This window comes from Coenobita brevimanus, chromosome 1 (assembly GCF_032717465.1).
Source record: "Coenobita brevimanus isolate Jiangsu-jjx chromosome 1, ASM3271746v2, whole genome shotgun sequence".
In the NCBI taxonomy this organism is placed as follows: domain Eukaryota; kingdom Metazoa; phylum Arthropoda; class Malacostraca; order Decapoda; family Coenobitidae; genus Coenobita; species Coenobita brevimanus.
Genome location: NC_136954.1, coordinates 2,577,375 through 2,602,128, shown reverse-complemented (window position 1 = coordinate 2,602,128; position 24,754 = coordinate 2,577,375). Strand labels below are relative to the sequence as shown.

The 24,754-nt window shown below is 41.8% G+C and overlaps 1 protein-coding gene across 1 annotated transcript in view; it reads right to left on the bottom strand.

Moving 5' to 3' along the window:
- The window catches only part of LOC145411845 (neuronal PAS domain-containing protein 2-like), a 30,936-nt gene extending 6,609 nt beyond the window's left edge, over positions 1-24,327 (bottom strand). The window contains exons 1-9 of the mRNA XM_080281840.1: positions 24,174-24,327; positions 18,134-18,234; positions 17,809-17,898; positions 16,950-17,031; positions 10,650-10,820; positions 9,520-9,736; positions 3,580-3,686; positions 2,270-2,420; positions 2,020-2,122 (exon numbers count right to left, since the gene is read on the bottom strand). Of these exons, the coding sequence (XP_080137966.1) occupies positions 2,020-2,122; positions 2,270-2,420; positions 3,580-3,686; positions 9,520-9,736; positions 10,650-10,820; positions 16,950-17,031; positions 17,809-17,898; positions 18,134-18,234; positions 24,174-24,327 (1,176 nt within the window). The remainder of the gene's footprint in view (positions 1-2,019; positions 2,123-2,269; positions 2,421-3,579; positions 3,687-9,519; positions 9,737-10,649; positions 10,821-16,949; positions 17,032-17,808; positions 17,899-18,133; positions 18,235-24,173) is intronic.
- Positions 24,328-24,754: the final 427 nt, after the last annotated feature.

The window sequence follows — 24,754 nt, the reverse complement described above, 5'->3', positions numbered from 1 at the left end:
ATCCCACCTCCACCTCCAGACAATCCAACACTAGCAATGAAGAAACAACTAAGTACAGTAAAAGCTTGATATAAAAGAATAATTCAGACAACCCCTATTCCGTTTTATCAAATATTCCACTTTTTCAAGCTTCCGTTCCAAAACCATAGATGGAACAGAATTTTCAGGACATTTGCAATTTTTCCCATATTTCTTCCCTAACTCGTGACCTGAAGCCTATACACAGTTGCTACTAAATAGCTTTTTTTGCTACACACACACATGCTGCCTATGCTTGTCATAATGATACACACAGAACAGTCAGAATGCACAATAATAATACAGTAATAATAATAAATAAAACAGTAAAAAACTCACCTCCAAATGGGGAGGATATGACTTGTTTGTAGAATTATGCCTGACACAGCCCCCCAGACATGTGTCAGGCGTGATGCTTCGAGATTATTCCTAATTTCTGGCCCTGAGAAAGCCTCACCCTTTCCTTTTTTTCCTGCACTTTAGGCATGGCGAACGATTGGTTTGCTCATTTTCTACAGAAAAGGCACAAAAAAGTTTGTAATGCCAAGGTAATCACGCACACATGGAGAGAAGTTTTGAACTGTGTGGGGGTTGCTGGTGGACCGTGGTGAGGTGAGCAGCCTCACCCAGCCTGGTACAAAGTGGCTTGTTGCTGCAGCCTGTGACAAAGCCCCGCGCCTCGTGATCAACTGGAAATGTTCCGGTGCATCACGATTTTTCCACAGCCACGGACAAACTGATTTGTTTCTGTTACGGAATCCCGACGCCTTGCGACGGAACAGAAAACTTCCGGAATATTATGAGTACCTTACAGAAAAAAATCATTCCGTTTTCTCAAGCTTCAGTTTTATCCCACGTTCGTTATATCAAGCTTTTACTGCAGTCACTTCACATGCAGGGCAATGCAACACCTTAATTTTAATGGGGTATATAAAAGCCTGCATTGCTTAGAAACAAAGTGGGGATCCTTTCTTTGGCTCAGTGGTAACGTGTGTGTATCAAGCGTGAGGGCCTGAGATCGAATCTCTGCCAGGACAGTGTGATTAATTTGTCAAGTTTCATTTTGGTTATTACACTGGTTGGCAGCGGTGTGGGATGTGAAGCAAGACTTGGAGGGCAATGATGCTGTTGGTTTGCTGACAGAGTCCTAGTCCTTACATTCCGGGGATGAGCTGTTCGGTGTGGTCTGCAGCTTCCCCAGTGGTGGCCTCTGATGCTATGCTACTGTGTGTTCAAAACTGACCAAATTAATCACCAAGGGGAGAAAAGAGTGATGCAATAGGGTAAATAAAAGCCTGCGTTGCTTAGAGGCAAAGCGGGGATCCTCTCTTTGGCTCAGTGGTAATATGCACACGCATCAAGTGTGAGGGACTGAGATTGAATCTTGGCCAGGTCAGATTAATTTGTCAAGTTAATCTTGGTTATTACATAATCAGAACATTATACTACAAGCTTTCCTTTCCAACAAAATTCTTTCAATAGAGCTCATCGTGTTTGCCTGGCTAGGCTCACAGCAGGCCATCACCTGGCTCTCCTTAGTTACTTGCTTAGATTTGGGTTGGGTGGAATCACAGATGATATTAGCCTGCTTGCAGAACAGGCCCACAAAACATCAAATGAGTAATGAACCTCCTGAATGGCCCCAAAGAGATAACGGCATACCTTCAATCAATGGGTCTGCAGACAGATGGATCAGGGTTATGCAAAAACAAAAAAACTCTAACACCAGACAATTTTACTCTCCACCAGGGATCTTCCTGAAGTCTATGTGTTGACAAACTCCTAAAGTCAAAGTGTGGAGAAACTGTCTGAATCTCATATTGTACTTTTTTTTTTTCTTCTCTGAATCTTCATTTCACAGAGAAGGGTATTATTCTATGGAAGATCTCCCACTGTGATATGAGCATAAAACACTGAGAATTTAATATCATGACTGAGACACATGTTATGGTAAATAAAAACATTAGCAATGTAACAAAAGCATAATCAAATATGACTCACAGATGAAGAGATGTTAATGAGGTAGTCATCCGTTTCCTGGGAGTTGACAATAGGAAGCAATTTGCGACGCTGGTTCCTAATTTCATCATTCGCTTCCTTTACACTGTGAAGATAATGAATAACGTGTTAAAACTTCAGAGAACATAAAATAATGAATAAGCAGAATTTTTCAGCTTCTTCTAAAATTCATCTGTTTATTAACCTCTCAACTTTCACATCCATCAAGAATTCAAACCCCAGAAAGACTTACTCAAGGACGGTGTTGATGCAGATGAAAGATTCAACCTCGCCTGTTTGTTTGTTGACCTCAAGGTAGCCCCGGCTGCGCAAGCTGACAAAACTACCATCACGACATTGCAGACGGTATGAAATCATGCCCTGACCCTGTGCACTTGAAAGCACTACATGACAGGGAAGGGGCAGTAAGAGAAGAACAAGTGTTAGGTTATAGTTTTAAAACAACGTAGTCAAGTTAAACCAATTACAGCATTACCAGTTTCACACAATATGTGCCACTTTTTTATCACTGACCCTAAAAATATGAAAATACAGAAAAATGGTAAGTTGACTCCTTCACACACTGTGATACCATTTGTGTCACAAAAGTGGCCTCCCAAAGTTGCACTGATACAAATCGTGTAGTAGAAAATACCTCTTAAATAAGTATTTTTACATGATTTGAGTCACAAAAATTACATCACGAAATTGTATTTCAGTGTAACTTGCATCACACAACCTGGGAATATAAGTTTTGAATGAAGAAAGGTGCTCAACCACCAGTCAGACCTCCCATCACTCAGGAGAGCACTGTACTGTATATGGAAAATGCCCATCCAGAAACTTATGGTATAACCACATACAAAAGGGTTAAAAGATCAATAATTAACATGTTACCAGTGTTGTGATACCAGGCTTACCTGGACATAAACCCAATGTAATGCAGGAAACAAACCATTCCAGCTGAGTGCTCCTGGTGTTCTTTTGTGCATGTTATGTTAAAGGAATATCTTTGTTGTGAAAGACAGGGGCATGAGGTGAGTAAGTATATTGTGGCATGAAAGGCTGCATTACAATGACGGCACATAGTGGACTGTTTGTAAGTTGTATTTTGTGTTGGCAATGCAGCAGGGAATGGCGACATCATGGTCTGAATGAGTGCACTTTTGTCTCTCTGGCATGGGCAAATTCTGGAGGATGAATGTCTGATAGAGATTCATGTAGAATGCTGTTTGACTGTAGACACTGGTGGCTGTGGTGGCTAAATGTTTGTTTATAATTTTATGTAGTACAGTGCAAGGTTGAGGAATAATGTTGTTAGAGAATTCTGTGTAATACTGGAAATTTGTTCAGTTTTGATTTACTTATGGCTGGGATAGTGCTGAAGCAATGAACTGTGTAGTACTGTACTTATGTCCATGAGATGAAATAATCATTCAGCAGCAGCAGCTACAAGTATCTGCTAAACTTAAACAAAATCCTTCAAGTACTAGCTAAAGAGCTCCATATGACAAAAAATATAAGAAAAAACACAAATTATAATGAAACTAGAAAGTGACTTACTCAGGCGTTGAGCCATGACAGACCAGACCATATCATCTGGATGCATGTACTTGAAGGCTGATGTCCCTATCACTTCACCTGGCATCAGCCCAGTCACAAATGATATCCTGCAATAATGTCATTATCATCATCATCATGGCCTTCTTCCACTTAAGGACTGGTTGAGGTAGGATTTAGAAGCAACAAATGAGTATATATATATATATATATATATATATATATATATATATATATATATATATATATATATATATATATATATATATATATATATGAAAATCTGAGGGAAAAAATGAGAATATCATACAAAATATATATATATACAGTATATGTTTAAAAAAATACAATATTTCATCATCCTAACCTTTCTCTCACCTAATGTTGGGGTGAGACAGGATCCAAGAAAATGTAAGAAAGTATGAAAATGGGAGACCCACTAACAGCATGCTCAGTGAAATGTGCCAGATAATCATTTATACATCATTCAAACCCAGAATCTTGGCTGCATCTAGCAAATCTAACCATTAGCATATTTTTTCTTCTTACATCCATTTCACACGATGGTGCCAGATTGAGTCAATTCATTGAGTATCATGGTTAACAGAGGGATACCAAACCCATGTCATGTGCTCCATACATAATTCATCCACAAACTTAGAAAATGGCATAAACCTAAATCATTTCAAACTTACACTGATCATCCAAGTTTAGCAACTCTACATTTCAGTACTGATACAGTATGCTGGTATTCACCGACAAAGGCTTTGAGTACAACACTGAAAACAGGGATACAAGCAAAGTACAATATCTGTACTGCACTTCACTACAAGGTATCTTTTACTTCTGCATGAATACTGCCAATAATAGGACCTCTAAACCTTGAATGGGGTGGCATTATATGCATCTTTAATGCCATCTATCTAATTATATCCAAACCTTTACTGCCCCATCAGGAGCTGAGCTATGCACTAGCTATCTACATATGGCCATTTTAATCCCATAAAGGGTGGCTACAAACAATCGCCTCCATCATTAGGCTGCCCTCCCTCCAACTCACACACCATTCTCAGTCAGATATCTCCCCCCCCCTATCCCTTCAAATTTATCCTCTATCTTCTCTTCTCCCTCACCCCTCCACCTCACTCACATACACTCTTTTAGTCAGCCTTTCATTTTCCATCCTCTCCTCATGGCCAAACCATCTTGTGGTAATTCTCCCGACACTTTTAATCACATTTACATCAACACCACAATACACATGCGCTTCTTCAGCTGTCAGTCTATCTCTCCATGTAACTTTACAATCACCCGCTCCTCTTAAGTAACTTATTTCTGTTGTTCTCAATCATGACTTATGTCCTTCCAACAGAGTTCAAACTTCATTAGTCACCCTCATCTTAAATAGCCTGGCTGAGTAGTCTAGCCCCAGACCCAAACACTTCATTCCACTACTGGATATCTCCTCAGTAAAATATAAGTTATAGTAATGTGACAACATTACATTATTCCTGTGAGGTACTAATGTGGAAAGAAACAAGACTAAGGCAGTACTCAGCACCCTCACACAGGGGCTACTATTTATAAAAGTCTTGGCTGAGACTATGCCTGGTTGTCTAGTTGTTAGTATACCCCACTCAAAGTACCTGCCTTGTCATGTGCATGAGTTAGATTCCCATGAGGTGACTTAAGTCTTTCTGACCATGCACTGCCACAACAGCCACTTACTTGCTGAAGTACAGTACTTTCTCTTTTATGAGACTGTGCTCTGAAGCAGGAAAGGAGATCAAGAGTACGGTTTCACCTTGTATACTGACATCTTGTAATAGCCCTGCTGCCCTAATATACTGTATGTTTAAGTTTACATACTCTAACCAGATATGGCTCATACAAGATTAATTCAGTGGGGTGGTTAAAGATTTTTGCTAAAGTCATGTCACTACAAGGTAAGCAATAGGTCAAATCATACCTTAAAGGTCTGGACTGATTAGCCTAGCCCTGGGCCCCTATGCTCCTGTAATGGGGTTTATAAAAGCCCGCGTTGCCAGAGGCAAAGCGGGGATCCTCTGTTTGGCTCAGTGGTACCGTAATGTGCGCGCGTTTGAAGTGTGAGGGCCTGAGACTGAATCCCAGCCAGGACAGTGTGATTAATTTGTAAAGTTTCAGTTCAATTATTACATTGGTATGCACCGGTGTGGGATGTGAGGCGAGGCTTGGAGAGCAATGATGATGTTGATTAGCTGGCAGCGTTCTAGTCGTTACATCCTGGGGATAAGCCGTCAGGTGTGGCCCGCAGCGTCCCCAATGGTGGCCTCCAATGCTACGTTACCATGTGTGTTTGAAACTCACCAAATTAATCACCAAGGGGAGAAAAGAGTGCTGTAATGGAGTCTATAAAGCCTGTGTTGCCAGGAGGCAAAGCGGGGATCCTCTGTTTGGCTCAGTGGTAATGTGCGCATGTTTGAAGTGCGAGGGCCTGAGATCGAATCCCTTCCAGGACAGTGTGATTAATTTAAGTTTCAGTTCAGTTAATACCCTTTTGGCGGAGCAATACCAAACTGGATGAAGGATAGATGGAATGCCATCATAGGGATCAAGCTGGCCATCAATCCTTAAATGTACAGGACTGTTCTGGACTGTACTAGCAGCCCGGGGCCTGTATACTGTAACTTAAAGGGAATAATAATGATCTGGCTGTTGTTGTTACTGTACTTGGAGGATGGCCACACAGAAGCAGCAGCTTACCTTTGGCCAATGCTCCACCAGACAGACTAAGGTCAAGCTACAACAATAAAAACAACAAAACAACAACTGCATGATCAAAAATATATATCACCGCTTCAGGAAATAATATCACCATCATCTACAGGAAAGGTACAGTATGTGGAAGGTATTAAGAATATATGGAGTGGAGGGGAAATTGTTGAGTGCTGTGAAGAGTATGTACGAGGGAGCTAGGGCTACGGTGCGAGTGGATGGTGAGCTGAGTGAGTTCTTTGATCTCAATGTGGGACTGAAACAGGGGTGTGTAATGTCTCCATGGCTGTTTAATATATATATATGGATGGGGTTGTAAAGGAGGTACAAGGTAGGGCAGTGGATGTGGGGGTGGCCCTAATGAATGAGGGTGAGATTTGGAAGCTTCCGGTGTTGCTGTTTGCTGATGATACAGTATTGTTGAGTGAAGATGAATGGGAGTTGCAAGGTTTGGTGAATGAATTTGGGACAGTGTGTAGGAGGAGGAAGCTGAAAGTTAATGTAAACAAAAGTAAAGTTATGGTGTTTGAGAGGAATGAAGTCACAGAGTGTGCTGTGAGGTTGGATGGTGAGGATATGGAGAATGTGAGTGCATTCAAGTACTTGGGTAGTGTGATGAGTAAGGATGGAACTTTGGGGGATGAAGTACGTGAAAGGGTACAGCAGGGAAGGAAGGTTGTTGGCACACTGAAAGCAGTGATGAGAAATAGGGAGGTGAGTATGGAAGTTAAGAATCCCTACCCTGATGTATGGAAGCGAGGCGTGGACCTTGCAAGAGGGGAACAAGTCAAGAGTGAGAGCAGTGGAAATGAGTTACTTGAGAGGAGCATGTGGAGTGACGTGGAGGGACAGGTTGACGAATGAAGAAGTGAAGGAACGTTGTGGGGTAGATGTGGATGTGGTTGAAAAGATTAGGAGAAATACACTGAGGTGGTTTGGACATGTGGAGAGGATGGAGAATGAAAGACTGACTAAGAGGGTGTATGTAGGTGAGGTGGAGGGAGGGAGAGGGAGGGGTAGACCGAGGATGAGGTGGAGGGATGGAGTTGAGAGGTATATGAGGGAGGGGGGGGGTGAGTTGGGGGGAGGGGAGTCAAATGGTGGGTGACAGAGTGACTTGGAGGCGTTTTGTCTGCGGCCACCCTTTGCGGGATTAGGGCGTCGGGCTATAGATAGATAGATAGATAGATCTACAGTGTCTTGCTTCCTCCTGGGAATACTTGACAGGGAGTGACCATGACAAAACCACTCCTGGGCTACATAGTTCTTACACAGTTCTTTCGCTCATTTAAGTAGTTTAAGTAGTGCTTTTCCTCTGCCACACTCTCCCCAATTTACTGTTCTCTCATTCCTTCTACACCACATACAATACATTTTACCTTCAATCTCAAAATTCCACTTTCTTTTTTAATACATCCCTGGTAATTCTTTCAATACATTCATGCCGTCTTCATGTTTCTTTTTATCACTCAACAACATCACACCTCATTTTTCTTTTACTTTATTACTTATGCCATTTATCCTGCTCATGCACGTATTACTGAAAACGTAATTTCTAAGGTAAATTAGTTTTCTGAGTTTCACTAACCAGGTGTCACACTTGTCTCAGCGCTGGAAATGCCACAATTCCATACAGGGTCCTCATCAACTCTAAAGTATCCTACCCTTAACCTCTTCATCCACAGGGGTCTCTCCTAAGCTGAGTAAAATCATCTGGGATTTGGCAGAGTGAAATAGAAAATATGTCACTGTACTGAAGAGGCTGACAGTGATTATCTCTAACCCTTTTACCTCAATGGCTGTTGTTATAAGCATAACTCCTACAATCCACTCATTCACTTTATTTGTTTATTTTTGTAATCTTCACATTGTTGTTGCTGCTCAATCCCAGTCCATCTGACTGAGCAGACCTGCTGACCACAGGTAAGCAACCACCCCTGGTTGTCCTGTGGGTTCCCTGCATCGGAGATGTCTGTGTCTTAGTGTGGCATGTACTGTGCAGTGTTCCATTATATGCACTATATTGTGTGAGTCTATTTGACAAGCTGGGCACGTCATCTGTGATTCAACCCAAATCTAAGCTGGTAGCTGGGGGGGGGGGGGGTACTGCTGAACTCAATCAACTCTATTTAAGGACACCTTTGATGTTATTTTCAGATGATTCTATTCATATCACAAGAGATTTTTAGAACTGGATGGGTTAGCTAATATTTCATTAACCTTTTCACTACAAGAAAACTTTCCTAAACCTGAATAAATATGACCTGAGGTGACAAGAATAAAACTGGATTTACCAATATGTAATCAGACTGATGACGTTAATAAACCTGTTTGCCGTTAGCCAGAATGCTATACACAGTATGGCCTTGTGACGGGCAAGGTTCTCCAATTACTGCTTTCTCCTCAAGTGATCTCTCACCACACACTCCATCCATCCCCTAATGCTTACACAACACAGGGTCCATTGAGGGCTCAGTGACTACCACATTCCCCTTCTCTTCTGCATGCAAACACAATGAATCTGACATTCACCTTTCACATTTACCACTCTCACAACATACTGTACACCCCTTCCTGAGTCGTACAAGGCCAGCAAGGGGAAGGGTTCATTCCGGCAGATGTTTTGCCTCCATGGTGACGGTTCAGCCCTACAATGGACCTCAAAAACTGAAAATGGCTGAACTCAATACATCTCCGAAATACCCAACTGCACTCTGCAAACTTTACAGACCCTAATATCAAGCATCCTTACAAACTGCAGTTCATATCTTTAAACAGCAATTCAATACTCTTCCACCTGACCATCACCTACCTCACATATGGACTTTTCATTTTCCCCTCCTGATTTTACCTTACATGTAGCTACTATAAAGCCATGCACTAAACATTATCAATCCTTTACTACACCATCATGAGCTCAAGGGCCAGCAGTTGCCTGGATACCATCCAAAAATTTACAGCTGCCGTTACTGGCGATGAAAAATCTTCCACAGTAACCTTCACCTGCAGCATCATATATCTATGGAGAGTAATAAGTAACCTTCACCTGCAGCACCATATATCTATGGAGAGTAATAATTCCATTTATTCAATAAAGGTAGATCCTTTTACCAGTGGTCAATGCAAAGAAACTTAAACTTACTGACAGTGTGTTCATCAATAATTTATTAAAAGCCATTCCCTAACCTGTGATCACTGTAGAGAATCTTGCTGTCCATGCCATGTCGTGTGATATACTCGTCCTGAGTGGATTCTACACGGGATATCTCTGTGATGGGTCGATCCTTCACAACACGGACGAAACTCACAAGCATATGTGTTCCCAAGCGCTGCCGGGCTGCTGCACCACGCAAGGAAAAGTTATTGTCTTCATCATCTGTGATGCACTCATCAGATTCGTGGTCTGCTGAATGGAGGAATTATCAGTTTCACCATCATCATCATCATTATCATCATCATATCATCATTATCATCATATCATTATCATGACATCATCATCATCATTCTGAACTCTTTCCTCACCTAATTTCAGTCTCAACATGGACAAAGCTTGCTGAGCTGCCCTATTAACCCCTTCAACTAAAATACAGTACATGGACTTCATTATTCTATTCTTGCTGCTGCTTGAAAACTCTATTTGGCTTAAGAGAGATTTTCCATATTTAAGGGGAAAGAAGCTTACATTAATCCCTGCAACATGAAAGTGTTTACCTAAGTTAAGTAAAATTGCCCAAGGGTGGCAAAAATAAATTTTCTAAAAATTACCAGCACTGAAAAAGCACAAAAGAGGGAGATCTGTTCACAGTATTCATCCATCATTCAAGCTCCTGGAATCCTGACTCCATCTCACATACTTTTTAGTATTTCTTTTTATAGATGAGCTTTATATTACTTGCAAGAGACTTTTCATGTTCAGAATTCTAAATTTGGAAGAGAAAACTTTCTGGCAAAATAAACAGCATGGATCAAGTTATGTTTGCACCATGAAAAGGAGACAATAAACTGGCTGACACATCATAAAAACTTAGCTACAGTATATCAAATTACCAAGCTTCCTCAACTACAGCCATTCCCAGATGAAAATATAACAGAAACTACACACCTATATTTTCCTAACACTAAAAATAACAGTTCCCCCCATCACACAAAATCTCATTGTTAAGATAAATGTTATAATCTAGTTGTGTCTGAGAGACTGAAATATCCACCATAAATAAGTCAGCTTTAAATAGAGTTTACTATGTAATGCACTGGTTTCTCTTGCAAATTAACAACAATGAACAGTAAAAATGAATAGGATAATCATCATCTTTTACCACTGGAAGCATTAGCAGCTCCAGACACAGCAGCCAATGCATTCCCTGCAACTGTGGAGGAGGGGACAGGACGCAGCTGACCAACAATGTGAATGATCTCATATCGACCAGGATCATTCCTAGACAATGCCTTCTCCATCATTCGGCAGAAAAAGGATCGTCGGGGGTTATCTGTAAAAAGAAATACCCACTCTAAATAACACACCTTTCTCTACTGATGAAATCAATTATACCGGTATGTACTGTACAAGTTCTTTTGTTAGTCCCCTTTGATGATATCTTGGCATATGACATCAAACAAGAAACATGTAAATTTATTCACGCATACTCACACAGTACTGTACTTTAATATCTATCTACCTATCAGCTGACGTCATAATCCCTTAAGGGGTGGCCGCTTATATCTGAGTTGGTTGTTTAATAGAGAGGGGGCAACAACCCTCCGCCAACCCACTTGCTGACACATAGGGAACACATAAGGGTTGGTCATATGGTTACCATCCAGCACTGTAAATGGTTTCCCGACTTACAGAAAACCATTAAGCCTGTCACTCAATGTAAAGCCACCTGAAAAGGAAAGAAGAGTGCTAAAAAGTGACAAGAAAGATGGGAGAGATAAGAAGAGAGGAGGGCAGACACAGAAAAAGAATGATAAAGGTGAAGGAAGTAGTAGGCAGCACTACATCAAGTGAGTGGATGGTGGTCACCACCACCTACCATGATACAGTAATACTAAAACTAAACAAGTACAGGTACTTATATGATTTTGGAAAAAAAAAAAATCTTCATTCTTTACCAGTACAGTACTCTGATTCATAAATTTTTGCCAAAAATTTACATCTTCCTCAAGATAAATATATTCAAGAAGAATGACCATGAAAGCATAAACTGTCCCTAAATGCATGGTGGAAAACTGGGAAAGAAAAAGCCACAAACGTGATGGAAGAAAAATATGAAGGAATGCATGCTACAGCAAAATCTCAAATGAAGTGCCGGGCATAGTGTCTCTTCTTGTGGCAACTTAGAAATGAAAAAAGAATATAAGGCATCAAGAACTTAAGTGATAAAAGGAAGAGAAAAGACTCTGAAAATGAAAGTACATATTTAATCACAAAATATTTGAAGAATTATTGCATAATGATCATATACTGTACATGCTTATGTATCTATATGAACTGTAAACTGAAAAATAAACTATTCATTCATTTTTGAAGGCTCCAACATGCTTGCATGCGTAAGCCTCGGTCACCTAATGGCAGCTCTCCATGCTGCTCAATCTCTGGCAGCTTCCCTATTCAGTCCCTTATCCCTGAGGTCACACTCAGTGGCCTCGTCTCAGGTTTTTTTCGGGCTACCCCTCATAACCCTACTTCAAACATTAACATTTCTCACTTTCTGCACCCAGTTATCATCCCCAATCCTCTCCACATGCTCAAACCATCTCAATTTACCTCCCCTCATCACAACACCAATACACTCCAATCTCATCCTACCCCTCAACTCTTCCAACATAAACCTAGCCCCTTCCAGGCCTCACACTCAGGGACACACTGCACATCCACCTAATCATTGTCATTTCTGTATGTCCGAGCCTGCAAATATCCTCTTCCTTTGCTGCCCAAGTCTCACAACCATATAGCATTACACTCCTAATGCATGCCGCATACAAAGATCCTTTGGCACAGAGGGAGAGCCCTCTCATTATCAGGAGAGGCAACAGCTCCTTGAACTTCTTCCAACCACTCCTCACTCCAGCCACAGAGCTAGCTCCAGCCTCACCTCCAGCACATAACATGTCTTCCAAATTACAAAACTCTTCCACACAATCAAGAGCCAGCAAGTTCAATCCTTTCGCACCTGACAATCTCCACCTGCTCTCCCTGACAAACTGCACACATGAAATCAGCATTATCTCGCAGTCTATCTCTAATACCACTACATCTCTTATGCACCCACTTAATACAGACACTGCACGAGATGGAATTACTTCCCAGGCCCTTGCGGCAATCGCACATGGCGACTCTCCCTCTTCTCTGGCAGTACTACCACCAGTCCTAGATACCATCACTTTTGTCTTATCTGCATTTACTCTTAATCCCTTGTGCCCCATACATTCTCTTCACTTCCTAAATCATTCCTCCACCTCCCTTTCATTTTCTGCATTCAACACCAAATCATCAGCATACAACATCTCCCACGGGAGTCCATTTCTGAAGTCACGTGAGAGGGCTTCAAGTACCATGATAAACAACAAGGGGCTCAAAACTGACCTCTGGTGCACACCAACTTTCACAGAAAACTCATCATTCAAATCTCCATTCCCCCTTGCGAGGGTGCGAGCACTCACATACATGGCCATAACCACCCTAGCCAGCCAATCCTCGATCATAAGCTTTCTCATTGTCCACTCCACCACCTCTCTTGGGACTCTGCCTCCTCCGAATCAACAAAAACAAAGTACGGTTCCCTTTCCTTTCCAATATATTTTTCCTGAAACTGTCAAGCAATGAATATGGCATCAGTGGTCCCTTTGTCTGGTATAAACCTAAACTGTATCTCATCAATATTCACTCTTTCTCAAATCATGCCTTCTAGAATTCTCTCTATTACCTTCAATACCTGGTCTAAAAGCTTAATGCCTCAATACTTTCCTCATTCTAGGGCATCACCCTTCCCCTTGTACACAATTACAATTTCACTCTTCAACCAATCATCCAGAACAACACACTCATATATAATCATATTTATCAGGTCAGTTTCTAACGTCACTCCTATATCCCCTGTGGCTTTCACCATTTTAGAAGTCAACCCAAACACGCCTGCTGCCTTCCCAACCCACATCCTGCCTATTGCCCCGATCACAGTACCAGCGTGAATCAAAGGTCGAGGGCCAAACACTGGATCTGCAGGCTCAAAACCTTCCCTGTCCCCATCAAACTCCTCATTTGACAACCGGCTGTAATGCTCTCTCCAAGCGTATCCCCACTGCTCACCAATACCCTTCCTTCATCATTCTTCACACACTGCTCACCTATGATATCTCTTTCCTTCCTCCTCATCTGATTTGCCACATTAAATATCATATTCTTCCTTTCCACACGATTTATTTTATCAAGAAAAAGTCTCTATGAGTCAGACTTCACCCCGTAATCCTCTTTTCTAGCCCTACACTTGGCAGCCAATTATTCTTCTCTGTTACCACCCTTCTTCCGTTCCCTGGAAAGACTTCTCTCCTCCTTAACTGCAGCTTCTACATCCTCATCCCACCACTGAGTTACTTTATGTCTTGGTGGGCCTCTTGTCCATCCACATACTGAATCAGCAACTCTCCAGAGTTTGACCTTGAGGGCTCTGTACTGTTCATTAACACTTCTGTCAACATCTCCCTGTTCAGCCACTACTCTCCTCATCTCCCTATAGAAGGCATCCCTTACTGCTTTTTTTTTTTTCAGGTTCCATATTTTCCTCCTGGGTGCATAGGTCCTCTCTTCCATGACCCGCTCCTTAAGCACCATGTCACATGTCAGTAACTTGTGTTGCTGCACACACTCCTCACTCCCTAGCTATAACTTTAACATCTCTCACTAACCTCCTATCAGCCCTCCTGACCAGGAAATAGTCTATCTGGCTGCTATTTCCCCGAGTCTCGTATGTAATCAACCTACTCTCTCTCTTCTTAAAATGTGTGCTGTACATTATCATGTTCATTGCTTTTCCAAACTCAAGTATCCTTTCCGTTTCCTCATTTCTTGTACCATATGCACATTCCCCATGCATTCCTTCATATCTAGAGCTGCTTCACCTATCTACAGTGCTCGTCAGAAGTATCAAGCGCCCTGTGTCCCTCCTACGAAACAAACCTTTCAACATTGAAAAAACATATAAATAATGCATTTTATTTACCTTTAATGCTTGGTAGGGTATGCTTTACGCTTCTTCACGAACCTGAGACGTCGTGGAAGTGAAAGGGCGAAGTTCCTGAGGTGCTGGAGTGGTATTTTGTCCCAGGAGTCACGAATGGCTGCTTCCAGCTTAGGCAGAGAGCTCACATCCTTCCCTTGGAGATTCTTCTTTACGAGGTACCAGAGGTTTTCTATCAGGCTGAGGTCTGGGCTATTGCCTGGCCAGTCTTTCATGAATGATACCTCGCAGTCATGAAGCCAATTGGTGACCGATTTGGCTTTATGAGCAGGTGCACCGTCCTGCTGGAACACTCGTGCACCTCTGAGCTCGAAGGACTCAGGTAAATAATCACAAAGAAGCTCCAGATAAACGTCCTGATTCACTCTGCAGTTCTTGGGAAGCACAACAAGCTTCCCCAAACCTTCACCCGAGAAACAACATACCATAAGTGAATCAGGGTGTTTAACTGTGCTCTCCACGTAACGGGGGTCAAGTGGGTCACTACCTTTGCTCTGGTACATGCGTGCTCCTCGATTACAAGTAACACTAAACGTTGCCTCATCAGACCACAACACTGACAACCATTGGTCTTCACCCCAATTAAGGTACTTGTTAACAAAGGCACGCCTACGAAGTCGCTGGTAACATGTAAGAAGAGGCTTTCTCACAGGCCTGTGACTTGTGTAACCAAGTTCATGGACTCTTCGAGACACCGTGCGCACAGAAACCTCACCAAACACTTCCGAGTTGCTCTCCTTAATTTTCCTTGCACTCACACGAGGATTAGACTCCACTGCACGTTTTAAAACATTAACAGACCTCGGGGAAGTTTTCCTGGGCCTACTAGACTGCGGTTTCTTTGTGGGAACGTCACCACTATTTTCCACTCAAAAACGGGTGCACCACCTATGCACTGTCGATCGAGCCACACCAACCAATTCACTTATTTCCTTCGTGGGGTGGCCTGCCTCCTTTAGAGCAATGATCTGTGATATGATTTCACTCGAAAGTTCATGGGTAGGGGCCATAACAAAGTGGCGAAAGCCAAAACACTGCAGGACACTAGGTAAAAAATGGCGCAAGAAGAGAGGGAGATGCGTCGGAGTTCCTCTCTCTCACGCAGCCCATAGGCAACTAAGGTGGGATCCAACCAGTGCGCAGTAAGGCCTCAAGCTCCTGTGACGTCATGTTAGCGCCCCAAACATCTGGCTCAATTTTTAGTATCAAAAACGGGTGATTCTTTTTTCGCTAAAAGTATTGAGCGCCCTGCCATAGGCGCTCGATACTTCTGACGAGCACTGTATCTATCTACTGCCAGACGCCATAATCCCGTAAAGGGTGGCCATTTGACTCTGAGTTATTTGTTTTATGAGGAGGGGCACTAACCCTCCACCAACCCACTTGTTAACATGTAGGGAGCACGTATAGTTTGGTAATATGGTTACCACCCAGCGCTGTACATGGTTTTTTGGCTTACAGGAAACCATTTGGCTTGTCACTCAATGTAAAGCCACCTGTAAGGGAAAGAAAAGCAATAAGAAGTGACAGGAAAGACGGGAGAAATAGGAAGAGAGGAGGGCAGGCACAGAAAAAGAATGATAAAGGCTAAGGGAGAAGTAGGCAGCACTACATCAAGTGAGTGGATGATGGTCACCACCACCTACCACTTCACCTACATGACCATTTAAATCCTGTCCCAAAACTACAATCTCATCATCCTCCATACCGCTTACTACACTTATTAAGTCATCCCAAAGTCCATCCTCCTCTACCTCATCCAAGTCTGCCTGTGAAGCATACGCCAATTTAAATGCAACCATTTTCCCATCGAACAATATTTTTACTACTATTATCCTATCATTACTCTCATAACATTCATGACATATTCCACCCACTTCTCCCCAACCAACACACCCACACCACCATATCCATCTGTCCTACCCTGCCAAAAGAACTTATAATAACATTCCCTCCCAGCAATCTTTCTGGCTAATCCACCCCTATATTGGACTTCCTGCACACGTCCCACATCCACCCGCCTCCTACTCAAAGTCTCAACCACTAGCCCAGCTCTACCCCTCAAACTTCCCACATTCCACAATGCATGGAAAAACACATAGTCCCTTTACATTCAGATTTTCTTGAAGAAAAACTTTCATGGGTTAACTTCAAAGTAGTAATTACATTTTCATAACATCTTTACAGTAACTACCAGTAACACTTCATTAATACATAAAACTGAATTTCATTATAGTACTTAACTTCCCCAATATATTTTCTTAAACATTTGGCTTTCCTTTAAATGTACAAGTTACAAACCTTGTAAAATAATATGCTCACACAAGAACATTACATGATCAATTACTGTAGGCAAGCTTTTGTGAGAATGGAACCTACCTCTTGGAAGCAGCTGCTGTTGAAATATTTTATGGTCGTCTGGGTGAATGACATTGTACACACTGTGGCCTAAAAGGTCAACCTGTAGTGGCAAAATATGGACATAAAATATTCGCTTAAACAGAGATAAAAATAGTTATTATACTGAGTATGAATACCAAAATCATTACTAGACAAGTATAATAAGATATGCTGAACAGTAATGACCCTATACATACTATCCACAGTGTTTCTTCTGAACAGTAAAGTTTCAAGTAAATACGTTAAAGTAAAGCAAATGTACATTAAACAAGTACAATACTATATAACACACATTTAACATCAGTTGAATCATGTATACAACAAAGGAATAATTTTGCTGAGACACACTGTAAACATAATTCATAAATGCTCCAACATTACTAATTCATCCACTGACTAATTTCTTAATCATCAGACTATTTCTATACTGTTCTAGATGTCTTCTTACTACCATTTATATTACTGTTCCTACTAGAAACTATTTTACTCTATCTTCCTCCCTTATCAAAATTTCTTTGTATTGTTTTCTTAAATTTGCTCCCATCATCATCAACAGCTGCATTACCATCATCCTTCCCATCTACAGTACAAAGGAAGTGAAAATATGACTGTGGGAGAAATATCAGTACACTGCCCAATGAAAGGGGCCACACAATCATCCCCACATCATTCAAGCCCAAGAAATACTTGCTCGACTTTGCAAGGCTAATTCAACTCTTACTATTAATATTTTTTTGACTGTTCCTCTGCTCACTTGATTCTTCTTATGGTCACTTGAATGTCTCCATACTCACTTATTAGTCACTACTCTTCCTTTTGATCTACATAATATACCCACCTGACTGTGACCAAAGAACTGATCAACTGCTTCTGTGATGTACACAACCTTGCCAGTTGAAGTCACTACCAACAAGAACCCTCCAACTGCCTGGCGTAAAGGAAAGACGGTAGTCGAAATGATCAAAGTAGAATTGCCTGCTGATCTGTATATTTACTGAACTCTCATGTACTGTATCAAAAAAATACTATGCAAAACATTTTTTTTTTTTTAATATGCCAAAGTAAAAAAAAAGTAATTTTCAGAAAAAAATTCCTTTATATTCTCTGAAATATATACATCTTTTAACTGCCGTTCTGCACTTGCCTTGTGTCCCCCAACTCACCTCAGCCAGACTTTGAACGATGCTGCCGTCAAGGACCTGCCCCCCTCCACACGCACCACCATCACTGCTCATGCTGGTGCCATTGTCATCCTCACGCAGGACTGTGGCAGAAAAGGAGGTTTATTAAGGAGGCAGCTTATTATATTATTATTATTATTATTATTTCAATACATTCCATTATTTCCCAAGCATTGGGCTCAGAGTACAGTGCAGCCTCATTATGAGATAGGGATGTGTCAAGCGAAGACCTATTGCATAACCAGCAAGTGGTGCCAGGCGCAACAAACCTCGCCCGACAGCAGTTATTTTATTGCTGAAATGATGACTCGTTTCTGCCATTTAATGTCAGTTCGCAATTAAAGTCTAAGGTAATGGCGCAGATGTTTTCAAGTTGCACCCTCTGAAAATCCGTGATCTTGCATTTGACCTTTCAAGGTCACTCTAGGTCAAAGGCCATGACGTCAAATGAAAGCCCAAAAGAGACCTCCTGTATCTTGGTAACAGTAAATATATCTACAATGAGTTTCGAGTTATAGCCCCATGAATATCCGTGACCTTGAGTTTGACCTTTCAAGGTCACTTATGGCCAAAGGTAAGGTACCAATTATGGGATTTCTTAAATGTTAATAATAGTTAATATCTATCTTCAAGCAGTTTCGAGTTATAGCACTCTGAATATCTGTGACCTTGAGTTTGATCTTTCAAGGTCAAAAGCCTTGGTGCCAAGAAAGCCCATATTACGAGTTCCTGATGTTCAGAGTAGTAAATAACTCTATCTTCAACCGTTTTCAAGTTATAGTCCTCTGAAAATCCGTGACCTTGATTTTAACCTTTCAAGGTCACTTGATTACCTCCAAATATTAATCACTTTCTTTGGGGACCAGTGGCTACATATCTTGAAAAGTTTCATGTAATTTCATTCAGCCGTATTTCCGTAATGCTGTTAACAAACAAACACAAACTCGATCAAAAAAATACCTCATCGGACTCCGTCCGGGCGAGGTAATTATCGCACAATAAGGTCGCTGTAACATGGGTTCAATGGGGTATGGATGGATGACCTAGACTGTGATGCCTAAAATGATCTAAAAAAAAAAATAAATAAAAAAATAAAAAAAATGCCACCCCCCCCTGAAGTTTTTCCTATGCCAGTACGAGTCATCACCAAGGGTCCCCGCCCCCCAGATGGGGGACAGTTAGAACGTCTGGATGACCACTCCACAAAAAAGATACTGTATCACTTCACTTAATATTGCACACTGCACCATTTGCAAGCACTTGCACTGTTATTTGGCAATAACAATGGTGTTTCAGTGGCCTTTCATGAAAGACTAGGGGCCCCAAAAGGGGATGATGGTTACGTGAAGTTTACACGATGTCCCAGTCACAAGTTTCCGTATTTCACACACAAAGAGTATCGCTTCATTTAATACTGAACACTGCGCTATTTGTTAACACCTTGCACTGTTATTTGGTGATAACAATTGCGTTTAAGTGGCCTTCCGTGCCCAAAATAGAATGAAAGGCAACAGTCACAGCCAATGTAAACACTGGGAGGCCATTTTAGCTTGTGAGTTATGTGCTTTATCGTGTCTGCACAAGATTCTCGGAGACAGCCATTAAAACTATCATTGTAGCGAAATCATAATTAATTTTTTAACGCTATACTGAGAGAGTTGTATAATTTTTTAATTATCGTTGTAGCGATATATCTCATAACAAGGAATCGTATCACGAGGCTGCATATCGATTAACATCCAAGCCACCAACTGTGCTTCCGCGTGAATAGGGACAATGCGAGAAACAGAGTCCACCAGTTTGACCTGACCAAGAATCATACCATGCAATAATAATAATAATAATAATAAAAACTACAGCTATATTATGTTGTCCTTCATTTTCAAGCTTAGGAGGTTATGCGGTAGGTTTATCATTCTGTCACACTACCGATATTGTATGTGTTATTTAGATGTCTTATAGGGAGAGTTATACTTACGACCCTTGCTCTCTCTCTCTCTCTCTCTCTCTCTCTCTCTCTCAGCCATATAACCACAGCGACCCATGATGCCCCTAGTACTGCACGGCATATCCAGGACTGCAGGGAGGGGGAGGGGGACCTTCCCGGCCCAGAAAGTTGAGAGGGAGGGGAAGGGACAAGGTAGGCCAATGGAACAAATGAAAGAAATATAAAGACAAGATTGCAAATACTCCCAAAGGAAGGCAAGACGGTCTCCACACAGCTATAGTAAACAAAAACTTTTATTCACATTATCATGATGATTAACGAATATAAATAAACACAGAATCCGAAAATTTATGTTTAAATGACCCAAAGTTTTACCCCCCCCAAAAAAAAAAAAGAAAAAATCCCTTTAAAATGCTTTCATAAAGAAACTGAAAAAGGTGTGTGAGGCTACTGATCCACAGAACAATTGTGCCAAGTTTTATGCGAATCAGTGAATAAATAAGGGAATGGTGCCAAACTGAAAAGCGTTTGGAAAGACAAATAACTATGACTGCACAGACCTTCTTAAAAACGTTATGTATGTTAGGTACGGTTTATCTATCTATCCTTTTATCTACTGCCACAAAAGGACACAGATAATTTGGAGCTTCTGTGGCCGAGTAAACTGAACACTATCCTCCACATTCAGCCACTTGATTGTTTTGTTTTGTACGATACTGCGGTGCTGTCTTTACAACCACACACACACACACACACACACACACACACACACACACACACACACACACACACACAGCTAACTACGAGTACATGCTTAATCCTATAGTCATACCCAAGGAATTATGAACTACCCCAACAACCTATCATACCACATACAAGAAAAGTCCACTACAAATATATGCATGAAAACACAAAGGTCTATAGTTATATCGTGGAGCACCCGTCTAGCAACAAACTCTCATCCCTTTTCTGCCCAGCTCTCTAATGCAAAAGGTAACCGTTACTCCCAGTCCTTCATTTATGAAACAGGTCAACTCTGGAGCTGTCTTCCCCTGTCTGTATTTCCTATTCTATATCTCCAGTCTTTCAAACGCAGTGTCCAGGCGTCTCGAAATGAACGGATCTTGAATTTGGCTATCCTTTGTACTGTTTTTGTTTTTTCTTGGAAGGAATGGTTTGCGGGCTCCTGGCCTTTGGTTCCTTCTTCCCTGCATTAAAAAAAAAAAAAAAAAAAAAAAAAAAAAAAGACCTAATCAGAGCTACATTCTCACACACTGACAACTCGGGAACATGACGAAAGATATGACAGGGTGAATCTTGCTAAAATACCTTGTGCAAACCACCGACTCGATTCTTGTGCAAAAACGGGACAGACAGAATTACAGACGATAAATGTATAGTACACTAAATTCAAAATAAACTGCAACTCATACCATGCAACAAAGAATGCAATAATATCTAGCTGTCACATAACAATCTGCTATTTTTGTGCCTGTCTGCTCAGTCTGACCGGATAATAAGGCTGTTCACTCACAACTTATTCAACCAGCGGAGAACAAGCCCTGTTGAAATACATGGTTCTGAGGCCGTGGTTGTCTAGCAGAAACACACACATGAGCTGTACAAAGGCAGACACACAAACACACATCTCGCTCATTACACTAACAACACTAATCACCCAGATATATAATTACTGTTTCCCTTGATGCTTACATAAATATACAGCGTCGTCACCAGCTTATGTCTGCAATCTCCATCCGTCGTGCCCACCACACTCTTAACTAGAAAGCACTGACAGAACGCATACCTCCGCTAACACCAATATAATTTATGATGTAAAACTAAACTTCGTCGTTAATTTACGGTCTGAGTGTGCCCTAGTTACACAAATCAGGGAAGGCATACCTCCCTCAACGCCAATAAAATTTACGATTTATTCCTGCATCTGGATACGAATCCACCTCAAAATATAAACAACTCTTCCTTGTCCCTGTGCTCATCTACTCATTAGATTTAATTGAAAACTGATGAAAACTTTATGAGATATCTTGTCCACAGACACAGAGACAGAGGCACACGGGCGCATACTGGTACATAATCTCCTTCAACTCGCAGGCGGATATAACAACATTCACGTTTGAGAGCCAATTAAATCTGTGACGCTTCCTCGAACTGGTGAAAGCAGAGGCGGGGGATTGGTTTACGTCCTTACACACCAGCGCGTCTATTTCTGGCACCATCCACCATCATCATCGGGCACCTATGAAGTTCAAAACCGTATTGTCTATATGTTATTCTCACTGCCAAAAACTGGAAATACCTCACTCCAACACATTTATTCCGGCCTCTACAACCATATACAACAGGCAGATTTTACGTATAAAGGGTGTCAAAATAAGAATGTTAGTCTATTATCAACGCCGGAAATAAGACACGTGTGGAGCAAGGTGAAGCTGGCTTGGAGAACCTTCAACCAACCATCACGTTTATTTTAGGCACCAGCGTCCATTATCATCCTCATCAGGCTGCCAGCAAGTCCAACAGGTGTCAGGATAAATGAAACTCGCTATTCTTAGTGCCGGAAGTAATGAAGGTGTGAAGGGAGGTGGGACTGGCTTGGAAAACTGGCTACAGCACAATGTTAAAGGCCTCGGGTACGCCATTTGTCAGGCTTCCCACGGTACGCTATGGCTCTGCTTCGGTCAGGGGGTCCAGTCGCAGTCTAGGTGTGTGTGTGTGTGTGTGTGTGTGTGTGTGTGTGTGTGTGTGTGTGTGTGTGTGTGTGTGTGTGTGTGTGTGTGTGTGTGTGTGTGTGTGTGTGTGTGTGTGTGTGTGTGTGTGTGTGTGTGTGTGTGTGTGTGTGTGTGTGTGTGTGTGTGTGTGTGTGTGTGTGTGTGTGTGTGTGTGTGTGTGTGTGTGTGTGTGTGTGTGTGTGTGTGTGTGTGTGTGTGTGTGTGTGTGTGTGTGTGTGTGTGTGTGTGTGTGTGTGTGTGTGTGTGTGTGTGTGTGTGACGAGAACACAGTAACCTTCTTAGGCAGGGCAGTTTCGAGTACTTGCGTACGGGAGATCTGAGTTTTTCCTAAGTTCTTGTTTTTCATAATTAAGAAAATACCACATAACTACAGCAAATATCGCCACAACACTCAGCCAGACCAAACCTCACACCCATCCCTACCACACTGCCACATACATCTCTACCGCACTCATCATATCCACCTCTACCACATTACCACATCCAGGACTACCACACCTACCACCCATCCCTACCACATTACCACATCCATCCCAACCACACCTCATACCCATGCCCACCACATCCATCCCTACCACACCCGTCCTCCACCACGGTATCACCACACACCACACTCATCAACAGCAACAAACCGAACTGAACCTCTACACATTCAAGCATTCCTTCCTTCAGCATCCTCTTCACACACACACACACACACACACACACACACACACACACACACACACACACTGCCTCCCCCCCACGCCACCTCGCCCACCCACTCCCACCCACCCCACTTCCACCATGAAAGGAATGGACAAGACAGATAAATAGATAGACGGAGAGATAAATTGGCATACACAGATAGATAGAGACACTGATAGACAGAAACTGACAAAGAGAAATGGAGACGGAAGGGGGTGAATACGTAGAGAAAAGAAAAAAAAAACAAAGAAATAAGAATTGAAGAGAAGAGAATGATATTTGGGAAGGATAAATACAGTATGAGAGAAAGACACACGAACGAAGACAAAAGTACACACACACACACACACACACACACACACACACACACACACACACACACACACACACATTTTGAACACAAGAGCAATAGCAGTTAGCCTAAGCACAGAGAGAGAGAGAGAGAGAGAGAGAGAGAGAGAGAGAATCCTTCTCTAGACAGCGATCGCAGCAAGGCGGGGCAACGAGGTCTTTAATAATTAATAATAATAATAATAATAATAATAATAACAACAATAATAATAATAATAATAATAATAATAATAATAATAATAATAATAATAATAATAATAATAATAACAAAACATCTTCTTACACTTCTGAAGACGGAGGTAGTTGGCAGCAAGGCGTAGCACCGAAGTCTTGTCAATTCGTTTGGTAGCGCCAGAACCCATGGGCACGATCCCGGCCAGCTCGTTGATGTGGTTGTTCAGCTTGTCGCGTCGCATCTTCTCAGCCATGTTCCGCATCTCACGGGACGAGCTGCGGGGACGAGAAATAAAGGCTTACACGACAGGCTTACTCTTCGCATCTCGGTCATGTTTGGCTGTGGGAAAGAGGTAAAATTGGGTTAGCTCCATGACTTTCTAAATACGTAACAAATGATTTTTCTGGGCCATGTTCCGCATCTCACGGGACGAGCTGCGGGGACGAGAAATAAAGACTTACTCTATAGGTTTAAACTTGCAACTCGCTATTGTTTTGCTGTGGGGAAGGACAACACTGGGTAACTTGACTTACTACTTAATTACTGCATCTTCTTAGTTGTGGGGCCGAGAAACATAAAGGGATATTCGACCTGCTGACTGCTAATTCCTGCATCTTTCTTTGCCATGTTCGTTGTGGGCACGAGATACCAAAAGGGCTACTCAGTTTGCGTGCCAACACATCTCATCT